The sequence below is a fragment of the Lathamus discolor genome, chromosome 21 (assembly GCF_037157495.1).
Source record: "Lathamus discolor isolate bLatDis1 chromosome 21, bLatDis1.hap1, whole genome shotgun sequence".
Taxonomy (NCBI): Eukaryota; Metazoa; Chordata; class Aves; order Psittaciformes; family Psittacidae; genus Lathamus; species Lathamus discolor.
The window spans coordinates 4,359,477-4,380,234 of NC_088904.1; the positions used below are offsets into that span (position 1 = coordinate 4,359,477).

At 49.4% G+C, this 20,758-nt stretch overlaps 1 protein-coding gene across 1 annotated transcript in view; it reads right to left on the reverse strand.

Annotated features, from left to right (window-relative positions):
- Positions 1 to 504: 504 nt before the first annotated feature.
- The window catches only part of ELL (elongation factor for RNA polymerase II), a 47,789-nt gene continuing 27,535 nt past the window's right edge, over positions 505 to 20,758 (reverse strand). Inside the window, exons 4-12 of the mRNA XM_065699799.1 lie at positions 20,360 to 20,523; positions 17,201 to 17,454; positions 14,301 to 14,425; positions 11,311 to 11,407; positions 7,706 to 8,201; positions 5,013 to 5,079; positions 2,905 to 3,076; positions 2,013 to 2,057; positions 505 to 1,141 (exon numbers count right to left, since the gene is read on the reverse strand). Coding sequence (XP_065555871.1) covers positions 1,037 to 1,141; positions 2,013 to 2,057; positions 2,905 to 3,076; positions 5,013 to 5,079; positions 7,706 to 8,201; positions 11,311 to 11,407; positions 14,301 to 14,425; positions 17,201 to 17,454; positions 20,360 to 20,523 — 1,525 coding nt within the window. The 3' untranslated portion in view covers positions 505 to 1,036. The remainder of the gene's footprint in view (positions 1,142 to 2,012; positions 2,058 to 2,904; positions 3,077 to 5,012; positions 5,080 to 7,705; positions 8,202 to 11,310; positions 11,408 to 14,300; positions 14,426 to 17,200; positions 17,455 to 20,359; positions 20,524 to 20,758) is intronic.

The following is a 20,758-nucleotide window of genomic DNA, read 5'->3' on the forward strand; positions in this document are numbered from 1 at the left end:
GTCAGTACAGGTGGCAACTTCCCTGGGACACTATCCAATAAGCTTCAATAATACTGCGGTTGGAAGAGAGGAAAAGGGTCTGAAACACTCGGCCTGAAAGGGAAAGGGAGGCACAGATTTAGAAAAAGATGCTCGTTTTGTCTTTTTTTTTTTTTTCCATACAAAAATAGACCAAAGTCTCATCAGCGATTAAGAAAATTGGCTGCCTTGGTAGAAAGTTATAAAAGTCAAAGACAGGTCTTGATCTTCCCAGCCCTGGGATGTGGAGGTTAACGCAGGCACTGGCCCGCGCACGCTGGGGAGGCCACAGCAAGACACTTCTACCCGCTGCTTCCAGACACACAAGCGGAGAAGACGAAAAAGGGGCTATGATTTACACAGCAGGGATCCACCCTGCACAAGGCTATGGGGCAGAGCCCGGGGGCTGATCCCCTCCTCCTGACACAACCACCTCAAGAGAGCAACACACCGGAGATGACAAAAGCAGGAACAAACAACGAGAGCTCTGGGTACTTGGTGTATTTAACGTGGTGCCATGTGGAGCAGACAGCTTGCATATGAACAGTCGCAGGTGCCAGAGCAGGAGGTCACCTAGCAGCATTCCAGTTCCTCACCATTTGAAGGACAATTTACTGTAACCCAGTGGACCTGGGTAATTACACTTCATGCCAAACTTTAATCCATGAAAACTACTGATTCTTAACTTTTGGGAGCTTCGGTCACTTTAGGTCAGTTTTCCCTTAAGTGTCAAACGCTGGCTTCAAATAAGCAGAGGGTTTTTTTTTTATGTGTTTTCTGTTTTGTCATTTGTTACATTCCAACATTCAGAGAGGCTAAAACCCAACAGGCTCATGCCAGGCACTGGGTTTGCAACCCAGCTCCGACGTAGCCAGGGCAGCTTCAGCATCATCGCAAGTCATCCCCAACTTCTTCAACCAGGAGGAATTAACGCTCTGAAAGGAATCTAGTTGTACAAAAGGGAACGGATCATCCGGGTGACTTTTATTTTGCCCTCCCCAGTCCAGATCAGCGCCAGCTAAAACTGCTGCTGGTCATACTCTGCTATCAGTTTCTTAATATGAGCCAGTTTGTTGTGGAGGTATTCGCAGCGGTTCTTCTCTTGGCTGTAATTGGGGTTAGTCTGTAAAGAGAAATGAAAACGCGGTGATGGGTGGCAGTTCTTCCCAACTCAGTGACGCCCATGCTGACCCAAGGCCACCAGACCTCAGAGCATCAATAGCTGACCAAGGACTGAAGCTTTTCTAGCTGGCGGAGTAGATGCCTATTTAAAATGAACCCACTCTGGCCAAACAAGGCAAAGAACAAAATCCCTTCTCATGAGTACCCATCTCCAGGAGCCTCCTCAAAGGGCTCAGCCTGACCTGGGCACATTTCAGCTTCCAGGAGGTATCACCTGCCCAAGCTGTGCAAGCCTGGGAGCTTTACAACAAAGATGGACTTGCAACACACAGGGAACCTCTTCAAAATCCCTTGGGAAAACAGGGCTCTGTATCCATAGACCGTAAAGAAAACAAACCACCTCTGGTGTATGGATGCTTTAGATACAGATACAGAGATGGGAAGTATTCTGCATGCCATGGCTCACTGGGGGCTACGGACCCAAGTGCTTCCTCAGCTCATTCCCCATATAGCAGCAGATCCCAAGGCTTGGAGGACCCTGTTGAATGCTGTTATCACTCAGCCTGTGCATTCTGAAATACAGGCAGTTCTTTCACTTGATGGGATAAAGGCACTAATTTAACACATTCATTCTTGTGCTGGCACGCCACTAACAAGGCTGAATGCTTCCCAGGATCCCAGAGCAGTCCCAGCTCCCCCCAGACCCTTTCTGATCCAGGAAAAGACCACTTTTGGGACAGGCTCAAGCTGAACAAAGATCTGCTAGAATGGCTTCAGAACTGGGATTTGCACTTGGCAAGTGCCCATCTCTTTCAGTCACACCAGAGGCACCACCCAAAAGCCTGTTATTTTTTGTGGCTGTTTTTCCTTACCTTTTTAATTTTCCGATATTCCTGTAAAATTTGATCATGGATGGTCTAAAAAGGAAAAGAGAGCTGATTACATTCCAGAGGCCTGCACCCCACTGCAGTTGGTGCCATTTCCTGATGGCTCAAAGTCCATGTTTCCTTTAAATAATGACCCAAATCTACTCCCTCCCATGAGATCCAATACCTCGATGACTCCATAACTATACTGGTACTGACACCATGAGCACTGGAAGGATCAGGCCCCATTCCCCAGCCATGGGAACTACCTGCAACAGGCACCTGGACCGCAGAGTAACTGCCATTGCCTCCAAAACTCCAGACTCCTTTTTCCCCAAGACAGAAAGATAACTCAGTGAGGAGTCACTGAACTTCTCAGAGAGGGGGAAGGACGTTGGAGGGAGGAAAAGGGGTTTAGCACAATAGGTGCTCTGTAAAAATCTGTTTATTATACTCAGTGAGACTTAACTTTCTCAAGATAATGAATAGCTACAGCTCTTTCAAAATCAGCCTGACAAGTCAAATAATGCTCCATTATTAAGATCAAAGATTCCAGCGCAACAGATGACCCCGTGCTAACTCCCCTTCCAGCCCCGATATGCTACCATATGTGCAAGTATGAGTTTTCTGGCTGGGATACACTAATAGCTTCCAGCAGCTTTTGGCTAAAGACACCAATTGTCTCACTGAGGCCTTTCCTTGTCAACAAGTACCATGATGTGTGCTCCAGCCTGAAACCGAAAGAACACAGAGCTGTTTTAAGAACAGTCCTCAGAGCTGTCAGCTGTGTGCACGTTCTGCAGCCACCAACCCAGCCCCAAGAGCCCCATGTCCAGAGCGACTGCACCGAGTGGCAGCGTTGCCACTTGCAGAAGTGGCTTTTCATTGCTGTTTCTACCTTATATTCCTCAGTGCCCTGCAGGAGCTGCTTCAGCTTGGCATCCAGCTGCGTAAAGCGCCGTGTTATCCTCTCTATCCGGGCGTGCAAGTCTCTGTACTCGCTGTACTCTGCATTGAAATCGTTCTTGTAGCTCTGACGCTGCTCCGAGGAGGAAATGGCTGCGTATTTTCTGCAGGGAGAATAAGGGAGTTGTTGGCTTAGGAAAGCTGCTCTCACAGTGTGAACACTGCAATGCCCAGCCCAGGTTCAGTCCAGCAGGTGACTGCATTGGAAAACAAAATACAACCTCTTCAACTTGCATTACAGGAGTGAGAAGGTAACCATGAGGATTATTGCCTTGACTTCTGTGCAGAACAAGACAGTGTTTGCTCCCAAAATCTCTTATCTATACCAGATAAGTGTGGAATATGCAGGTACAGCAAAGCCTGCGAGCAGCTGAGGGTGTAGGAGGACATTCAGATAGCACTGCTACAGCTTTCCTAACTCCCGCTGTCCTGCAGAACATGGAGTTCTGCATCTGTGCCAGCCATTGGAACAGCAGGAATATGATGCTTCCACTGTTAAGAGTCTTTAAAGGAACACAAAAAGCATTCAGCTATCATTGCAAAATGCTCACAGGAAGATTACGTGGCAAGCACAGGACAAGCAGCCACGCTGAATGGACTGACTGTATCTCCTCTACCTTCTGAAGATACCCAACGTGAAGTGAACACAAGAGCTCTTGTTTAACAGATGCGCCTCTGAGGCCCTTTGAAAGTTCTTCAGCGCAACAAAAAGCCATTAAACCTGGAAGGCTGCAGAAGGCCCAGCAGCCAGTCCTCTCTGATGGTAAAACTCAGCTTTTTCTATGTGATGACTCCAATGTGCCACCTCCCTGCCTGCAGCACTGCCAGCTCAGTGCATGAACACCTACAAGCTAACTTGGTATCAAGCTGGGATTTAGGCTGAACATGCCCAGCTCTCTCAGCCTGGCTCCATCTCTGCGTCCTTCTTGTGCTGGGGGCCCCAGAGCTGACCGCAGCACTGCATGGAAGCACATGAACACACGTGCCTCCATGATCAAGACAGCAGCAACAGCTCTTATCATTTAAGAAGCTGACCCTCAGACTAGTCAGATGGTGCCAAAAGGTGAGACAACAGACCCTACAGGAGGCCATAAACCTCACGCTATTCCTTTGGAGGTGGACTGAGGAGCTGTAATATCCCTCTAAGGGAGGGATCTGCACATCTGTTGCAAGAAAATACCAAGAGCCGCCCACAGTCTTCTGAATGGCATTGGAAATGTCCCCTCCAAGTGGCTCTTTGACCAGCAAACAGTTGTGCAACCACCCAGGAACCCCATCTCTCCTCCAGTCAGCTCCAGTGACTGTGCCTGCAGAGCAGAGGGGATGGAGGCCTCCTCTACTTCCTTCTCCTCCATCTCTTCCCTGAGTGATGGCATTAAAACCCCAGGCTGAGAGGTACCCAAGGGAATATCAGCCACAGCTTCACCTCCTCACTGCCGGAGCTTTGCCTGTAACAGGGTTGGGTTTATGCAGGTTTCTGAGCTCCAGCACGAGTGTATTGTTTAATTAACCTCAAGGGGATCTGATTAAGAAGAGGTGAAATAACTCCCATCCCAACCCACAGGTTGTAACCTCGCCGTGAAGAGGATTTCACTGCTTTACGGAGATGATCTTGGCTCTGAACAGGGGAGGAATGAGCCAACCTCTCAAAATCCTGTCTCACTCTGTCTTCCAGAACATGAAAGCAGATCATTTCCTCCCAAAGTTCCCACCTGGAACATGGAGATGTTTAATCCTTCCAAACCCCTTCAAGGCACAGGATGTTTCTTGAAGTACTTTAACAACCAGTTTATGGGAAGATAACCCTGAGCTCCACGAGGAGGTAAAGACCAGATCTGAGATCAAGTGTAGTCTAAGGAGCTACCTGCAAAGCTGCCGTTACTCATTTTCTTTAAATGAGTAACCCCATAGATAGGTTCTCTTGATAGAACCTGAAAGTTCTATCAAGAAACAATGAAGTCGAACACAAATCCCCAGTATTGTGATTTTTAGCTTGAACCACGATCCCAAAGTGATGGAATGACTGATAAATATACTTACAATAAATAATCTGGCATTTCTGAAGTTGATGTTGGTACACTAGAATTATTGCATGTTCCATTTAAACCTGGTGGGGAAAAAAGAAGAAAACTTGTTTATAGACAGCGTTACACTTCAAAACTCTGCACAGGTCAACTTCCCATTCAGAACCTCAGCGGCAATACACAGTTTAGCACAAGCCAAGTGCCTAAACCCTGTGTGCACGGTGAGAGAAGTGACCCCATCACTGCTGAAGTGCACCACAGGTTTATGAGCAGAACAGAGCCGAGCAAGGTGCAGGGACTTCTCTCCTGATTCCACACTATGTAGATCCCTACGACTAACCTACAGGCTCAGGCTCCTACTCATAATGCTCCAGACTTCCATAGGGTACAACAGAGAGGTTCCTAAGGCAGGCAGCTTTTTCCCCACCTGCCCTGTAGGCAAATCCAAGCGCTCTCTGCTCTCTGAAGCTGAAGAAACATGAATCAAGCAAAGCTTAAGTGAATGGACCAAAGACGTCAGGAGGAACAGGATTCTGAACGTGAGCCTAAACTCAGCCCCATCCCTCAACACAATCCAGACACTGGATTATTAGCCTGGAGGAAGAAAGGAGTTGAATACAAGTTTGAAAAGTGCTATTTCTCACCAACTGTGTGTTAAAGTCCTAAGCAGCAAATCCATGAGTAGGCAAGCACAGTAAGAGTCAAGTGGAGAAGGCTGCAAAGGACTGAACTCAAGTGCTTTGCAGAGGGGTGTTTCTTCTTTCCAAGTCTGTTACTTAGAGTAAGCAGAGCCTTGACTGCTCCATCTCCCCAGATGCACAGGAAAGGGAGGTGTGAGCCCCATGCCTCATGCATCCCTGCACTCACCTACGCTCCCACTGTACAGTCATTACTCAGAGGAACTGTAGGGAGCATGAAGCACCCCAGGAATAAAGCCAGGCAAGTAAAAGCAACAGCCTGATTCTAGCTCTTTAAAAGCTGTTTTCCCCCTGAATTTCCATGGAAAGGCTTTCCTGAAGAGAGCGGAAGAATGGCAGAACACCCAGCATCATTCTAAACGCCCCAGCCTCAAATGCCTACTGCAGCCAACTCTGCTTTCGTCCTTACCTGACCATCAGTGTGAAAGATGCAGACGTGGGCAAGAAGAGCCAGAATGCGGAGAAGGAAGAGCCGGACCGCGAGGAAGGAAGAGCCGGACCGCGGGGAAGGGAGATCGTGGAGGAGAAGGGGACAATAAGGAGGTTTAAAAGGTTTATTTTGCCTGTGAGTGCCACCTACTGACTGCTGAAAGGAGCCTGAAGGTCCCTCCAGAGCCTCCTGAACAAACCTCCCAAGGGAAACTCCGCTTCCCTGCAGCCCCTGGACCAGGGGGGCTTGGAGAAGGCACCAGCCCTTGGCTGCAGAGCAAAGGAGCAGGGTTAGGCCCGTGTTATCGGCATGAAGTAAGGCGCAGAAGGAAGAGATCCCAGCCGAGACGCGAGCTGGCTGTGCGAGGTCCAAGCAGCCACTCACTGACCACATCCTGTTTATGCTCGCTCCCAAATCCAGCTCAGATTTGTTACCTCCCATCCATCAGGGTGCAGCAGGCACAAACCCCAACTTGCACTCATGAGCAAAGGGCTGTCAAGCAGAAAAGGTGGGAGAGGGTCAGCAACTTCCCAAAGGATTCAGGGTATTGTGGTGTAAAGGAACGCTGACAAAGATACCCATCTACAGGGGGAAGGTGTGTGTGTATTTCCACCACCACTCCAGACACGAGGTACATGGAGAAGAAGACACTAACCCTAATGTCCCACGAAGCTGTCTCCCTTCCCAGGAATTCGACAGATCAGTTTCCATGTCAAGATACTTGCCTCTGTGAGCCAAAACGGGCCCATTTCCATGCACCAAGCACAAAGAGGAACTTCAAAAGCAGTAACGGGGGAAAGGGAAACAAGATGGATGCAAAGACATTTAACATCAGATGGGGACTACAGGGAACTGCTCTGGGAGTCTATCAAAGCCCAGTGAAACAGCAGGAAACATGAAAGCAGCAGGCAAGGTGATGGACTGCATTGGCCAGTGTGCATTCTCTGCTCTAAGACTCTGCAGAAGTGACTTAGAGATAGGCTGGTTTGTGAGAAAACATTTTCATTGCATCTCAGTGGGCAGGAGATTCACTATTGTGGTAGTGCTCAAAGGGAGAGATCAGAGTAATAATGGGCTACAGCAAGGAAGTGCTTTTAGGCTGGAAGAGCTGGTTGTGTCCTGCTTTAACAACACCTATTCCAGCACTCAGCTGTCACTTCTGCTGTATCCAACATTCAACGCTTTCATGACTCACGTTTCATCACCGAGTTCAAAATCAATACAAGAATCATCACAGCACCAAAGGCAAGCCATAAGGAATCAGGCAACCAACACATCCCGATGCCTGCCTTTCATCCCAGATATTTGTACAGCTTTTAATTTAACCAGGGGAAACACGACACGCTCTGAGGCAGCTCCAAACAGCACGGAAGGTTAGACAGGAAAAACCTGATATCCCCTTTCGAGAGGAAGCACGTTTGTCAGGCTGCAGGTAGGGGCAGTGATGGTGTTTCACTCACACACTGCCAGCAGGCACACAACCTCTTCCCTCAAACAGATCCCGAGCACAGATCACACAGAGCTGATCCCACCCTTCTCTCGGCACAGGGAGTACAGGAGCACCCCTGGGAGCGCACGTACCTGTGACCTGCTCCTGGGGAACACTACCTAAGTCAGCGTTTTTAATTACTTCACAGTTCTGCTTCTCCTCTTTGCATTTCTCTTCGGTTTTCTTCTCCTTCCTCTCCTTCTCCTTATCTTTGTGCTTTTTGGATTTCTTCTTGGTTTTTACATACGAGCTGCAGTTGTGTTTGCTGGTCTGGGCACAGTCTGTTGGCAGGGGGTGAGTCAGTCTGTCAGCCGGCTCCGGGTTCTCACAGTCTCTGCCGTTGTGAGCCAGGTCATTGCTGACATCCGAAAGGGGATCGTGAGGCCTGGGCAGCTCCAGCACCGGGAGGCTGGAGCTGGAGCTCACGGCCTCCGGGAGCGCCGGCGGCAGCGCAGGGGCAGGCGCATCCTTCCCGTTGGAGGAGCTCAGCTTCCCGTTGAACGTGGGTTGAGTCCTGTGAGCTAAATGCGAGATCCTGGGCTTTTTGTTGGCCAGGGGGTCGATGAACTCCAGAGGCTGGGATCGTTTCTGGGGAAGAAAAAGGGAAAAGGAAATCATTCTGAGGTCCCGAGGCCAGGCTCTGGGCGCTGTCACCACTAGGTGGTAGTGCGCAACCAGAGAACCAAGGAGCATCCGCAGAGCAAGAGCTGTGCCATCAGGAACGCTGCCAGCGAGTGTCCCAGCTCGGAGCCTGGGCCTGCGGACAGGCTCCAGCACCACCAGGTCCTCCAGAAGCTGATGCATCCCAAGCCCCTTCCTGAAAAGCTACTCTGGAGCCCGTGGCTTGCTGGAAGAGCTTATAGACCGCCCCAATCACATCAGCAATTACTGATCTCCTGCACCAGTCACGCACAGGACGTGCAACCCAGCCTGTTCTAGCATCCGATTTCACATCCAGCCCTTTAGAAGTAACCCCTGTCCTTCACTCATCCTTCTGCTCATGGCACGACACTCAAAGCCTCTCCAAGTCCCTGCGCAGGAAGGATGTGCTCAGACCTCTGGAGCAGGGAGGGATTCACAAGTCCTTCATTTTATTCCCAACTGATCTTACCAGCTCCGTGCTCAGTTTTACCCAGGAATAGCACTTCTTCCTCTTCTCAAGGAAGAGGCACTGCCCAGAAGAGGGAAGAGCATCAACTGGTAAGTTCTCAGGATTTAAGGCAACAAAAGGGCATCTGCAGCAGTTTCAGAAGCCAACGTGACCCAAAGTACCCCCTTTTTAAAGCAGAAGCAGAGAGAGCAGCAGATCCCAACTGTCCCCATCTGCCCCACCTGGACATTCATAAGGCAGGGCTTGGAGAAGCTCCATGTGCCAATACCTTTGCTCACAGACTGCGGCTTGGCCTCGGGAAGCTGCGCTGTGGCAGAACCCATCCATCCATCAGCAGGAAGAGCTCAATGCAGAGCCAGAGCTACAGATACTGGGCTCAGGCCAGCCAGAGCCAGCCAAAAATTACCTTGGAGAGGCATCAGTGCAGTGGTGGGTGCCTGCAGGAACTCTGGGCAGAGCTTATTTAGTGCCCAGAGGAAAACAAGCGATAGCTTGGTTATTTCTTTTGGCTCTTGTATTGTTTTCTTGGTGTCTCAGGCAGGACTGCGAGGGGTTTGCAAATGGAAAGTTTGTCCCGTCACAGAGGTGCAGCTGGATCATGGAGTGGTTTGGGTTGGAAGGGACCCTGAAGCTCCTCCAGCTCCAACCCCTGCCATGGGCAGGGACCCCTTCCACTGGAGCAGCTTGCTCCAAGCCCCTGTGTCCAACCTGGCCTTGAGCACTGCCAGGGATGGGGCAGCCACAGCTTCTCTGGGCACCCTGTGCCAGCGCCTCAGCACCCTCACAGGGAAGAGCAACTGGATGGAACACGGCTGCTCTCGCAGGGAGCCACCAACCTGCTCCTTTCCCCCATTCCTGTTGCTCTTTGCTCCCCGGGGTCTCAGGCCACGCTCGGCAGCAGGAATCCTTCCCACCCGTCACAGTGATTACACAGAGGAGCTGCTCACGCTGCCACAGGGTTCAAGGGGCAGGGACAGCGCGTCCAACCGGCTCTGCAACATCCCCAGCTGCCTCCCCAGCACAACAGTGTCCATCTCCCAAAGGAGGGGCCAGCCCCCTGACTGCAGCTCTAAGAGCTGCCATCTCCTACTCTCCTGTCCCTAAATCCAGCAAACACCAGCTTCACCAACCTCACCCCTTTGGGTATGAGGTGGAACATGCATTGATACCTGCTCTGCTCCCTCACAACTACCAGCCCAATCTTTGCTTTGCCTCCCTTCCGTAGCTGAACTTTCCCAAAATGTTTCACATTCCCGACTACCAAATCCCAATCCTCTGCTGGGACTGCAGCCATCAGCAGACACCCCCTTCCCTGAACAGGAACTACAGCTATGGAGTATCACAGCTCTATGATGGGAATGCTTATAATAAGAAGCTGTGGTTTGCAGCCTGACACGAGCTGTGTTAAAAGCACTGCTGGAAACACTTCTCTTCCATGGGCCCCTGTTTCACTGGCCTCTGCTAGACACAAACCAAGCAATCACCTAAAGGCTCAACAGGGTCATCTCAGGAGACCACAACCTTGGTCCTTTGTGCCTTTCAAACCATGGCCAGCCAGAAGCAAGAGGCTTTTTCAACCTCTTTTTGTCAGAATCAGGTTAAGAGAAGCCCCAGACCAGCCTCTTCCCAGCACTGCTGCTTTCCAAGCTAACCCCAACGAAGGGGATCCTTCTTTATCCACAGCGAACATGGCCACAGCAGAGCAGGAGAAGATTTGGAATTAGGTACCTGGCAAACGAGTTGCACAGTTCTTGTTCTCAATAGACAGCGGCCTCCCTCTTGCTGCCAGAAAGCACATAATTTCTTTACCTGCTAATATTCTTTGCCACTAATCCTCAGCGCGTCTGTCCAGACAAGCAGGCATTACACATTCCATTGGCAGCAGGAGAATAAATACTCAACTTGTCTGGGCTGACCCACAGCAGAGAAGGGAAGCTGGCGTTTCACAATGCTAGCAAGCAATGCCTGTGCTAAGAGACAGCAAGAAGAGTGGGGCCAGGCCCTGCTTCACACCCAAGCAAACGCAGCTCCTTCGCAGTTCATCATCCCGGAAAAACCCTCAAAAGGCCCTTTTCCCAGCTCCGCGCACTGGCATCTGCACAAGTCAAGGAGCAGAGCAACGTGCCCCTGATCTGCCACAGCAATTAGGTTGCAAAAGGTCAAGGTTTTTAATAACTCAACCGTGTTTGGGAGCTGCTTATTACTGCTTCGTTCCAGTCAGTTATTAGTAATGAGGAAAACACAAGCTCCTTCTCCCAGGAAACTCCAAGAGGGATGTAGGCGCTGTGACAAAAACTCAGCCCTTAAAACTAAAGCTAGGACGCCCTGTGAGAGATCCTCCCCATAGGCTGAACCACATCCAGAGGAGAAACAGATGCTGAGGAAACCCAGAATTAGGCTCTAACTTAATAAACCAGAACTGAACCCCAACCACCTCTTGACCCAAGTGCCTCCAGCAGCAGGTGATTACAGGGTGCAGCTCAGCCTGGACCTAAGGCCAGCAGCCAGCCCCATAGAGAGCAGATGGGGCCGGTTGCTTGCTCTGTGCTAAGCAGCCCCAGCAACCCTTGCAGAGGGATGACCCACCTGAGGAGGAGAGCTGGAGTTCACGTTGTCCTTGGGGGGGCTCAGGGAAGGTGCTTCTCCTTGAAAACCGCTACTGTTCTGGGGCTGACAGAGTTTCCTGAAAAACACAATTCCAGGCTCTTCACATCCCCTGCCTGACAAAGCCAGCAGATGGTATTTGGAGTCTTCCTCCAGAGCAAAGAGCCTTTTTGTGGGCTCAGATCCTGACTGCTGGAAGATGCCATGAACACAGCTCATTCAGGCACTTATAGCTTCGATCTCGGGCAAAATCTAGGAAGGAGGAACCACTACAGGAAAATACCCATCAACACCGCAGGGAATTGCTTGTCTCCCTCTTGCCTTTCTCTGACTTTTGTAACTGGATGGAGGCAACACCTTGGGCTGTGTTGTGGCAGGGAGGGAAGAGGCAGGTTGAGCTATTGGACACACGAGGGGATTCCTTACCGAGGAATGGAACTTGGTTTCTGACAGTTTTACCTCTTTGCTCTTGAGCTGGTGATGGACTGTATCAGAACAAATGAACTACAGCCTTAGCAAAACAATCCACAGAGAGATTACTGAAACCGGGCACCAACCCCGGTTAAAACTGACTTCACAAGGCCATGGAGAAAGCAAGCACAGTGGAAAGGGACCAAAAGTCCTGCTCAGGTGTTGAGGAGGAAGTTCTTTCACTCATTAGCACCACTAAACCAAGCACTTGACAGGAACAGCAGCCCTCTTTTAGAAGCAAGCCCCTGTGGCTCCGGGAGAAGCAGGATTTTAACAGGAACACTGTTCTGGTATTGGTCCACTGGGATTTACATTTAGGGCTTCATAATAACACTCTTTAAGTTGCACCGTGCAAAACAGTGCTACTCTGGGCTGCATTTGCAATACTGACCAAACAACAGAAACCTCTCGTAGCAAAAAAGGTATAATGAGAGTCACTGTGACCATAGAGCCCCAGACCAGACGTGATTTCCTTGAGCTTGAACCTTCAGCCGTACTGCAGCAACGCTCCCATGGCTGCAGTGTCACCACTGCTCTGCCTTCGGTTGCTTGGTTTCATTTCATTTGGAACAGCCTCAACAGCTAGGGATCAACTCAAGGGAAGTCCTTGGAGAGTGCGAAAACAGGAAGGGAAGCAGTGATATCCCATGAACACCGCAATGAAAGTGGCTTTGGGGATGTCGTTTGACCAGACTGAGCAACCTTGTCACATCTCCCAGCACGTTAATGATGGGGGATTTAAAGAGAAGCGAATCAAGACGATTCCCTTCAATCCAGCAGCTCTGCTAACAGCCCAGAACCGCTTCACAACGACACTGAGAGGCTGGAGAGCAGACAGCACCAGCAGAAACTGAGCCAGTTTACCAAGAGCACCGTGAGATACGGGTTTAACATTGGCAGATGTGCTGATTGCTGCAGCCGTTGAACCAGCAAGCAGCAAGTGGACCTGAAAACCAAGAGGCCATTTAACAATTGGCTGGATCCAGGCAACCGCGGCCGCCTCCGCCAGCTACGTAAAGGCTGTGTCTGGGGCTTGTGCCCTTTTCTCTGTGTGTTTTTGATCCCGTCTTCAGCCCTACATGTTTTTTCCATTCTGGAGCCTCATTACCTGCACTGCCTGTGCGGGGCTTTGTTTGCACAGTTGAATACATCCTTTCCAAGGGCTATTTTTAGACCTGCGCATAACTGAATGCCACAATTCTAGAAAAGAAGCAGTAAACATCGCTTCTGACAGGGAGAAATTCGCTTTGGTGGAAGCCATAAGGACTGCATGGCACTTGGATGCTTCCTTTTCATTCTAATTCAACATCCAGGCCATGAAATGAGTCTGATTTCTCTTCAGCACACCAAAGCGCTTTAAGTGCAAGTTTCTGTTGGTTTAACAAAGTCTCATCTCCAAGACAATTGTGCTTTAAAATCATGGAAGCTGTTCAAACAGAGCATGCTCTACTTCAGCTTCACCAAAAGTCCAATCAAATGAGTCTCAAAACCAAGTCAAGTCTCTATCTGCATGACAAAATCTGTACCAAGTCAGTACAACCACACTACAAACCCAGAGAAGGAAACGGAACCACTCAGAGCAGTGTTCTCCTTTAGAAAGCTGGGAGATCTGCTCTTTCCCTGCTGCCTGCCAGCCAAAAGCTTCCAAGCTTGCAGGCTTCCCTTAAGGAAAAGTATCTGTAGAGGAAAAAAATCATCACTTAATACACAAATCTATCAACTCACTCTGGTAAAGGCTACTTTCACGAAGGAATGTGAGAACAGGCTTGGACAGAGAGGATTAGGCTGTATGGGCAGCAGGACACTCAGCATGTGTTTGGGGATGTTGTCTCTATAGAGCCACCCCTTGCTTTCTCATGCATCCCTTCCTTCAACCAAGTGTTGACTCCTGCCTGCTGACTGGGACACTAACAGCATGTGCAACACAAGAAACAGGCAGCAAACCAACCAACACTCCAGTAACACAACAGGAATGAAGCAGCAAAGTCTCCAAAGCAAATGGCTCAAGGAGCACAAGGCCATCCCTTGGAAAAGAGCAGCTGAGGATGGGGGACGTGGCTGCAACGTCTCTCTCCTTGCCTTAGCACCCGTGGCAGTCTGCACAGGAAGCCATGTACAAGAAGATGTGGAAAAAGGAATGGAGAGTTTCAATGGAGAGCTGAGCTGGACACATTTGCCTCAATTCATTTATCCCCAGGATTTTAAGGCACTCCTAACTTGAACTGTGATCTCTTTTGTTCCCCCATCCATGTTTTCCCCCTAGTTTTCAGTATCGTGATTGAAAGGCAACCTAGGATGAGCTGAAGAGTGCATTCACTCTGAGAGTCAAGTTAAGACAACTTCTGTAGCTGCCTGCATGACAAAGAGATTTCCCTGATGTTAAACCAAGTCAAACACTCGACTTACCATTGCTCTGACTTCAGTCACCCCGATTATAGCAACTGACCTGGCCCAGAACTTTCAAGCTCCAGATGCCATTACAGAGAAGATGGAATAATTACCGAACAAGTATCCTCTTCAGCAACTGCTGATCTCCTTCAGAGTAGCCAGGCCAGTCCTTCTGCACTTCCTTGTATACACAGTCTTTCAGTGTGAAAGTGCTGTCCTTGGCACTCAAATTTGCCACCTGAAACAAAAGGAAGGTGAAAAACGAAGCCTGTGAGGGTTTCATTTTCTCACTTGTTCTAACAAAGAGACCAAGGGTGCAGCAACGCTGCAGCAGCTCGCAGTGGCAGAGAACAAGGAGAGGTTTGATACTGCATTTGCTCATTATTTAGATGACTTTATCAAATTGTGCCTGGGAATTGCCCTTGTTTACTGGGAAACAAGCCCTACCTCCACAGATTATTCAGCTTGGATAGCCTGGAACAGTCCAACAGCAGTTTATGGAAATACCTGGAAACAACCCCTCCTGGGAACAGGCAGTCCACTTCTCAGCCCTGCCGATAACCCGGCTGCAGCGGTCCATTAGCTGATGCAGGAACTCTTGTGGCAACAGCTTAGTTAACAATTGCCAGAGATAATCTCTCCTGAGCAAGCAGCAAAACGGAGCCAGAAAGGGACTTTCTCAAGCAGCAGTGAAGCCAATGCCTTGTCAAAACAGTGCCCTGGGAGCCTGCAGATCCCACCGTGCAGTTCAGTGCACTGGGATCAGCTGCTGGGTTCCACAGAGGAGAACCTAGCTAAGGTACTGCAGGGCAAGAGCAAAACCTGGGATTACCAGCTTGGAAGGCAGGGTTTTACACTGCACCCAAACCCCGCGCTGCACCAGCAGCTTCCTGACACTGTCCAGTTCTGTCACTTGGAGTTTCCCTGCAAAGCCCTGCGTGGTGCCTGCATGGATTGGAAACACTGCTGGAAGCAGCAGAACGGTATTAGAATGGAAACTACTTGTTAAGAGTTATCCCACTTGGATCAGTCTTTCCACAGCTTGACTGAGAATTTAACTTCTTGCTGCTGGCTGCACGGCTGATAAATACAGCATCAGCACAAAGCAAAAGCCCCAGCGAAGCTTCCACAGTCTCAGGGAGCACTGCAGGTGCAGGGCACAGCCTTACATCGGTGTTTCTAAAGGGGTAGGGAGGTGCCAAATGCTGTGTCTGGAGCTGGGCTATCAACTGGGAAACCTGCATTCCAAGCTCCCTGCTTCAGCCGCCCCGCTTGACAACGTGAAACTGGAAGGTGCTGTGCAGCTGGGGAAGGATCAGTGCTCTCCTTCACTCGCCCCATCCAGGTGGTTGTGCTAAGGAATCTCTATTATCCGTGCAGCAGGAAGACAGAGAAAAACAAGGGAAGGAGTGAAAAGCCTTGAATTAACCAAAGATGCTATTAATTCTGCTTTTGCTTTAGGGAGGCTATGACCCAATATTCAAACTCCACCAACTGCAAAGCAGAAAGCTGCAGAACTCACACAGCAAAGGCCTCCTGATAAGCGAAAAATAGAAAGCACTTATCAGTTTACATGACAAACACTTTGTTTTTCCTTTCAGTTCTGTCAGCCTTCCAAAACCCCGAGCCAAAATCCAAGCAGCACTGGAGCTGTGTTTTAGATATCCCAAACATGCCCAAGAGACAGCAGCAAAGCCGGGATCTTTTGCAAAAGCTCCCTGGGAATCGCTCTGGTTCCTGCTGCTGCTGGGCAAGGCCCGGAGCTGGAAACTCCTCACATTTTCTCTGCACAGAGGCTGAGGGCTGCTACCTCCTTGTTTTGCTGCTGTGGGACTGTGCAAGCTCCACCCCAGGCTTCCCAAAAATAGAAACCTTGCAAAATGAGGCAAAAAGGCCAGCAGGAACACAGAGTCCTCTGAGAGATGCAGGAGCACAACGAAACCCACACCTCGACGTATTTAGACATGCAGCTTTAATGCAGCCTGTAATTTTTAGCTTATCTGTGCCTGCTGGCGGATGGGAGCCCTGGTAGCACTGAAAGGAGATTAAGTTTATGAGCACCACATTTACAGCCAGATCAGCACTGAGCCCAACAAGCTGGACTGCAGGCGCTGCCGAGCACGCTGCCATGTGCCAGAGCATCACTGAAGGGTCATTATCAGAAACAGCAGTTCCAGTCCCAAAGCTATTTATAGCATTCAAAAGGGTGCTCAGGAGAACGCCAGCGCTGCTGGGTGAACAACAGGGGAAGGTGCAAGTTGTGCCAGCCAGAACTCCATTTTCAACATGAGCTGCCCCGTGCCCTTGGGCACACTGCTTTCCTTTCAGACAGGAAAGGAGGTAAAAACCATCCAGCACAGAAGAGGGCAGCTGCAGCACTGAAATAAATCCCCACGATGTGCTTTGCACTGCAAGAGCATTAAAGGTATTTACTGCAATTCCTAAAATGGCACCTTCAACATGACTCAAAGTGTTAAGAACTGATTCAACTTGGAGACAGCTTTCACACTTGACATACAAATAATATGCTTTGCAAGAAGCTGCATGATCTTCACACCTAACCAGTTGCACTTCTAAGCAGGAAAGGCCTGAACAATCCAAAGAACATGTAAAGCTTTGTGGAGAGCGATGTGGTTTTTCCTTCCCAGAGGAAACACTATGTGATTGAGACAGAACTTGTTCCTTTATGTCCATGTTAATCAAAATATATAGACCCAAACAGCTTGCAGACCGTCTGTTAGGCCATTCTCACCATGACCAACCCCAAGCGCTCCTCTTAAGCAACTGATCTGGTGCACTGACATCATACAGCTTAGTTGCAGACACCTAAACCAAGGTGTACACATGAGTACTGTACACACAACTCATGTTAGCTTCTGCTGGTCACAGCCTGCAGAGGAACACCTGCCTGCAGCTCTGAGACACGCAGGTTACAGTCAGACTGACACAGAAGGTACCACTGTTCGGAGAAGACGTTTCCCTCTACCTAAACGGTTGCCTTCAGAGTACGAACCTGTTGCAGAAGGTTGTCCAGCAAATCCTTGTCCTGCTGAGAAAGTCCATCCTTCTGCAATCTGAGAATAAGTTCAGGTTTCTTATAAGGCTTTAGTGCCAGTAAGTGCACAACCCTATCTTTGAAGGGTCTCTGAGAAATGGCACTATTGCCTCTCTTTATTGCACTGGCAAGGTTGACTGGCGTTGGGCGCTTCCTGGAGGGAACAGCATCGGAAGCTCCTGGTGCAGGTTTACGCACCTGAACCTTTTTGCCTAAAATGAGATGAGAATAGTGAAGTGCAGCAGTCACCTTGCAAAGGCCAGTGGTCTGTCAACACGTATAGGGAGTTCGTTACACCACCTGCAGTGCCAGAAGATGACAACCAAGGACAAACACAACCAGCACACTCCATCCGCTCCGATACGCTGCCGCAACAAGCATCCCCTGAGTTTCATGGTTCACAACAAGCTTGTAACAAGTAAACAGCAGCACCAAGCTCTGCAAACCTGAGTATTACTGGCCACAAGCTTACATAAAGCTCTCTTTGTCTGCCAGCTTTTCATTTATCCCAAGTGCAAGTATCCCCATGCTTAATCGAACCATTTTTTCCCTCCCAATGAGATGAAAATTCTGCATTATTATGTAGACGAGTGGAAATCTGGAGTGGAAAGAGCAGAGCTGGTGATGGAGCAGGCTCCCTGCTGCTGAGCTCAGCACAAACGCCACTCCAGCAGATGTTTCTGCTTTTAGAACAATAGGAACTTTATGGGGCTGGGTCCACCTCCCTTCCCCCTGCCAAACACAGCCCCATGAATGGGGTCTAACACTGACACATTCAGCGTTAGCCTATTCATTAGTGTGCTGTCTGGTCTAATAGAATAACCCCTTCTACACTGTAGTAACAACTGCTTTGCCCTCTGATACATTCACATACACGTGAGAACATAAAGATGTCTCAAGAGTTCATCCCAAGCCCTCAGAGGCAGCTTCCTCAACTCTCTCCCAGATGTGGTTCTTGGTTTCTGCCAGCATCCTACAAGAATTCATTTTCCCCCATTCCTATTGAAAACCAGCTTAACCTAAAGCCCTTCACCCAAGTCCCACATCACTTGGGAAAACACAAATCAAAGGGGTTTACTATTCTGAACACAGAAACAGGTCTCAAAGCCAGGTTCCTGCTATCAAAGGTACAACAAGCAGATTAATGAAGAAAGTGTGTAAGTTCCAAGGTCTAAACCAGGGACACGCCATCAATAACCACTTTGGATCAAGCAAGTGACCTTCACTGGGGCAAACACCCAGCATTCACTGCTGGAATTTGGGAGGTTTAGGAGCACGGCAGCTCTCCACTGCTAGGAAGCAGTTTTCAACTGAGTCATCTGAAGATACTGGTGATTGTGTGCAGTGTTTGTTTTACTGAACTGCAGGTTGCACAACTGAGTCCCATTTCCTGCTCCCTGTTACGCACCACACTGATGCAAGTGAGCACGACCCACCGGCGGCGGGGCTGAGCTAGCACAGAGGGAGAACAACAACAGTTCACACGTTAAACATCCCTGAATTCAGAGATCAAGTGGACTTCACCGCCAGAACTGGGCCAAGATTCGTCAGCTTTGCTCTGGCCAGGTCCTGAACAGCAAAAACACACTGGGACATTTCCACTCAAGGAGAGAGCCAAAATGTGCAATGAGAGGAAAAGAGAAAACTCAGTTAAGCCAGAACGTGAAATCTTAACCTATTTATACATGTGCATATAGACAGATGTACACACATGCACCTAGTGTGTGTATGAGCACACACATCCCCTGCAGGCATATCAGCTACCTGCTTACATATATAGAGATATATGTAGATATATAGAGATATATATTCACCCGTGTTAGCTCCCATCTACACTGTTCTGTTATCTCCAGGTTTCAACGTTTCATATAAGTCCTTCCACACCTGAGCTGCCTGAAATGACCCCACCGAGGTCTCGGGTGCTGAGCTCCGTGTCCTGGCAGTGTGAGGGCCCAGCCTGCAGGGGAACCAGCCCCTGGGGCTGGCACTGGCACACCAGGTACGTGCGCTTCCCAGCACTGTCCTTGCCCAGGGCTCTTCCTTCTTGGAGCAGTGCTCGCCTCCTGGCTGGAACACTGACATCTGCTCTGTGCAGCATGCACTCCACTCCACTGCTTTGTACATGGCAGTGCCTCCATCTCAGAGCAGGAGATGGCTTAGCAAGAGTATTTCTACATCAGAAGTTCTGCTCTATCTCTCCGGGAAGCAATTTGCGTTGAGAATCTTCTCCCCCACGAGCCCAACAACTCCATCCACTTACAGTAATGTTCTCAGAGAGAAAGCTAAACAAAATCATCTTCTGGTCTACAGGAAATCGATGCATTTCCTTCCTGATTACTATCTGATTTCTCAGCTTTGAGCACTTGGCTGATAAAACAATGAGTCAGGGTCAGCTCTACATTTTGCAACTCACTGTTCTCATCACAGACGTGCTCTGAGAGACTGGCTACAGATCCCATGGGCCACAGGAGAAACAGCTGGCTCAGAACACACCACCCTGAAATTCTGCTTCCTGCTTAGTATTTATGCCCTAAGTATTTGAGAAGACTGAGGTTAAGCAGGGACCTGAGCTCAAGCTTAGGTCTGCGCAGGCTCCTTCTGGAACCCACCGATACTTGCTACAGTTTTATTCCCTCCCCATACATGCTCCTGTTGTTGTCACACGAAGATGGTTTGTTTAAGGCTGCAGTGAGCAGCACTGCTTTAATCTGTTTTTTAACACAAGGGCACTACATCTACATCCTTGATGTTGCATCCTACGGCTTCAAGTGCAGACACAGCCCCGATGTGAGACAACAGCAGCGTTGCAGCTGACTTTTCTAGGAGCACAGATGCTGCTGGTGGATCAGCAGCATGTTCTCAGCATCAGATAGGACAGATAAGAAACAACACCAGAGAACAACATGAATGCATGCAGGCAACCCTCAGAGGCCACACAAACACCACCACACACGCTCCAGGGTGAAGATGGAAGCCACGGAAGTCACAATCCAAGCAGAAGGGCACCCTAATAAATCACTTCCCATTAGGAGCTACTGAAGACTTCCATGGTCACGCAAAGGTCAGCATTTGACTTCAGAAGCTGGTGAGGACACCCCAAGCCCAGGTGCTGCTTACCTACGTATCTGCCCCCAGGTTTGATGACTATAGCGCTCCGGCTGCGAGTCTCCTCTTCTGCCTGTGCCATGCTTTGCCTTGCCTTCTGGTAGGAATCGTCAGTAGCACACACAGTGATTTTATCCTGTATGCTTCCAAGGCAATCCAAATGGATATTGCCATTGCTGTAAAAGAAAGGCAACGGAAAAGATACTCCCAACGCTGCAAATGGGAACATCTTTGCCGCTGGTCAATAACGGAGGTTGCGTTATCTAAGTACAGGAGAGGGCAGAAAGAAGCTGAGAAGTGAACAGACTCTTCTGTGAGTGCCTCCTTACCCAAAATACACAGAAACACATTAAAAAGACAGAACAGTTATTCAGTTTGGCTCAGGTCTGATGGGGAAAAGATTCTACAGGA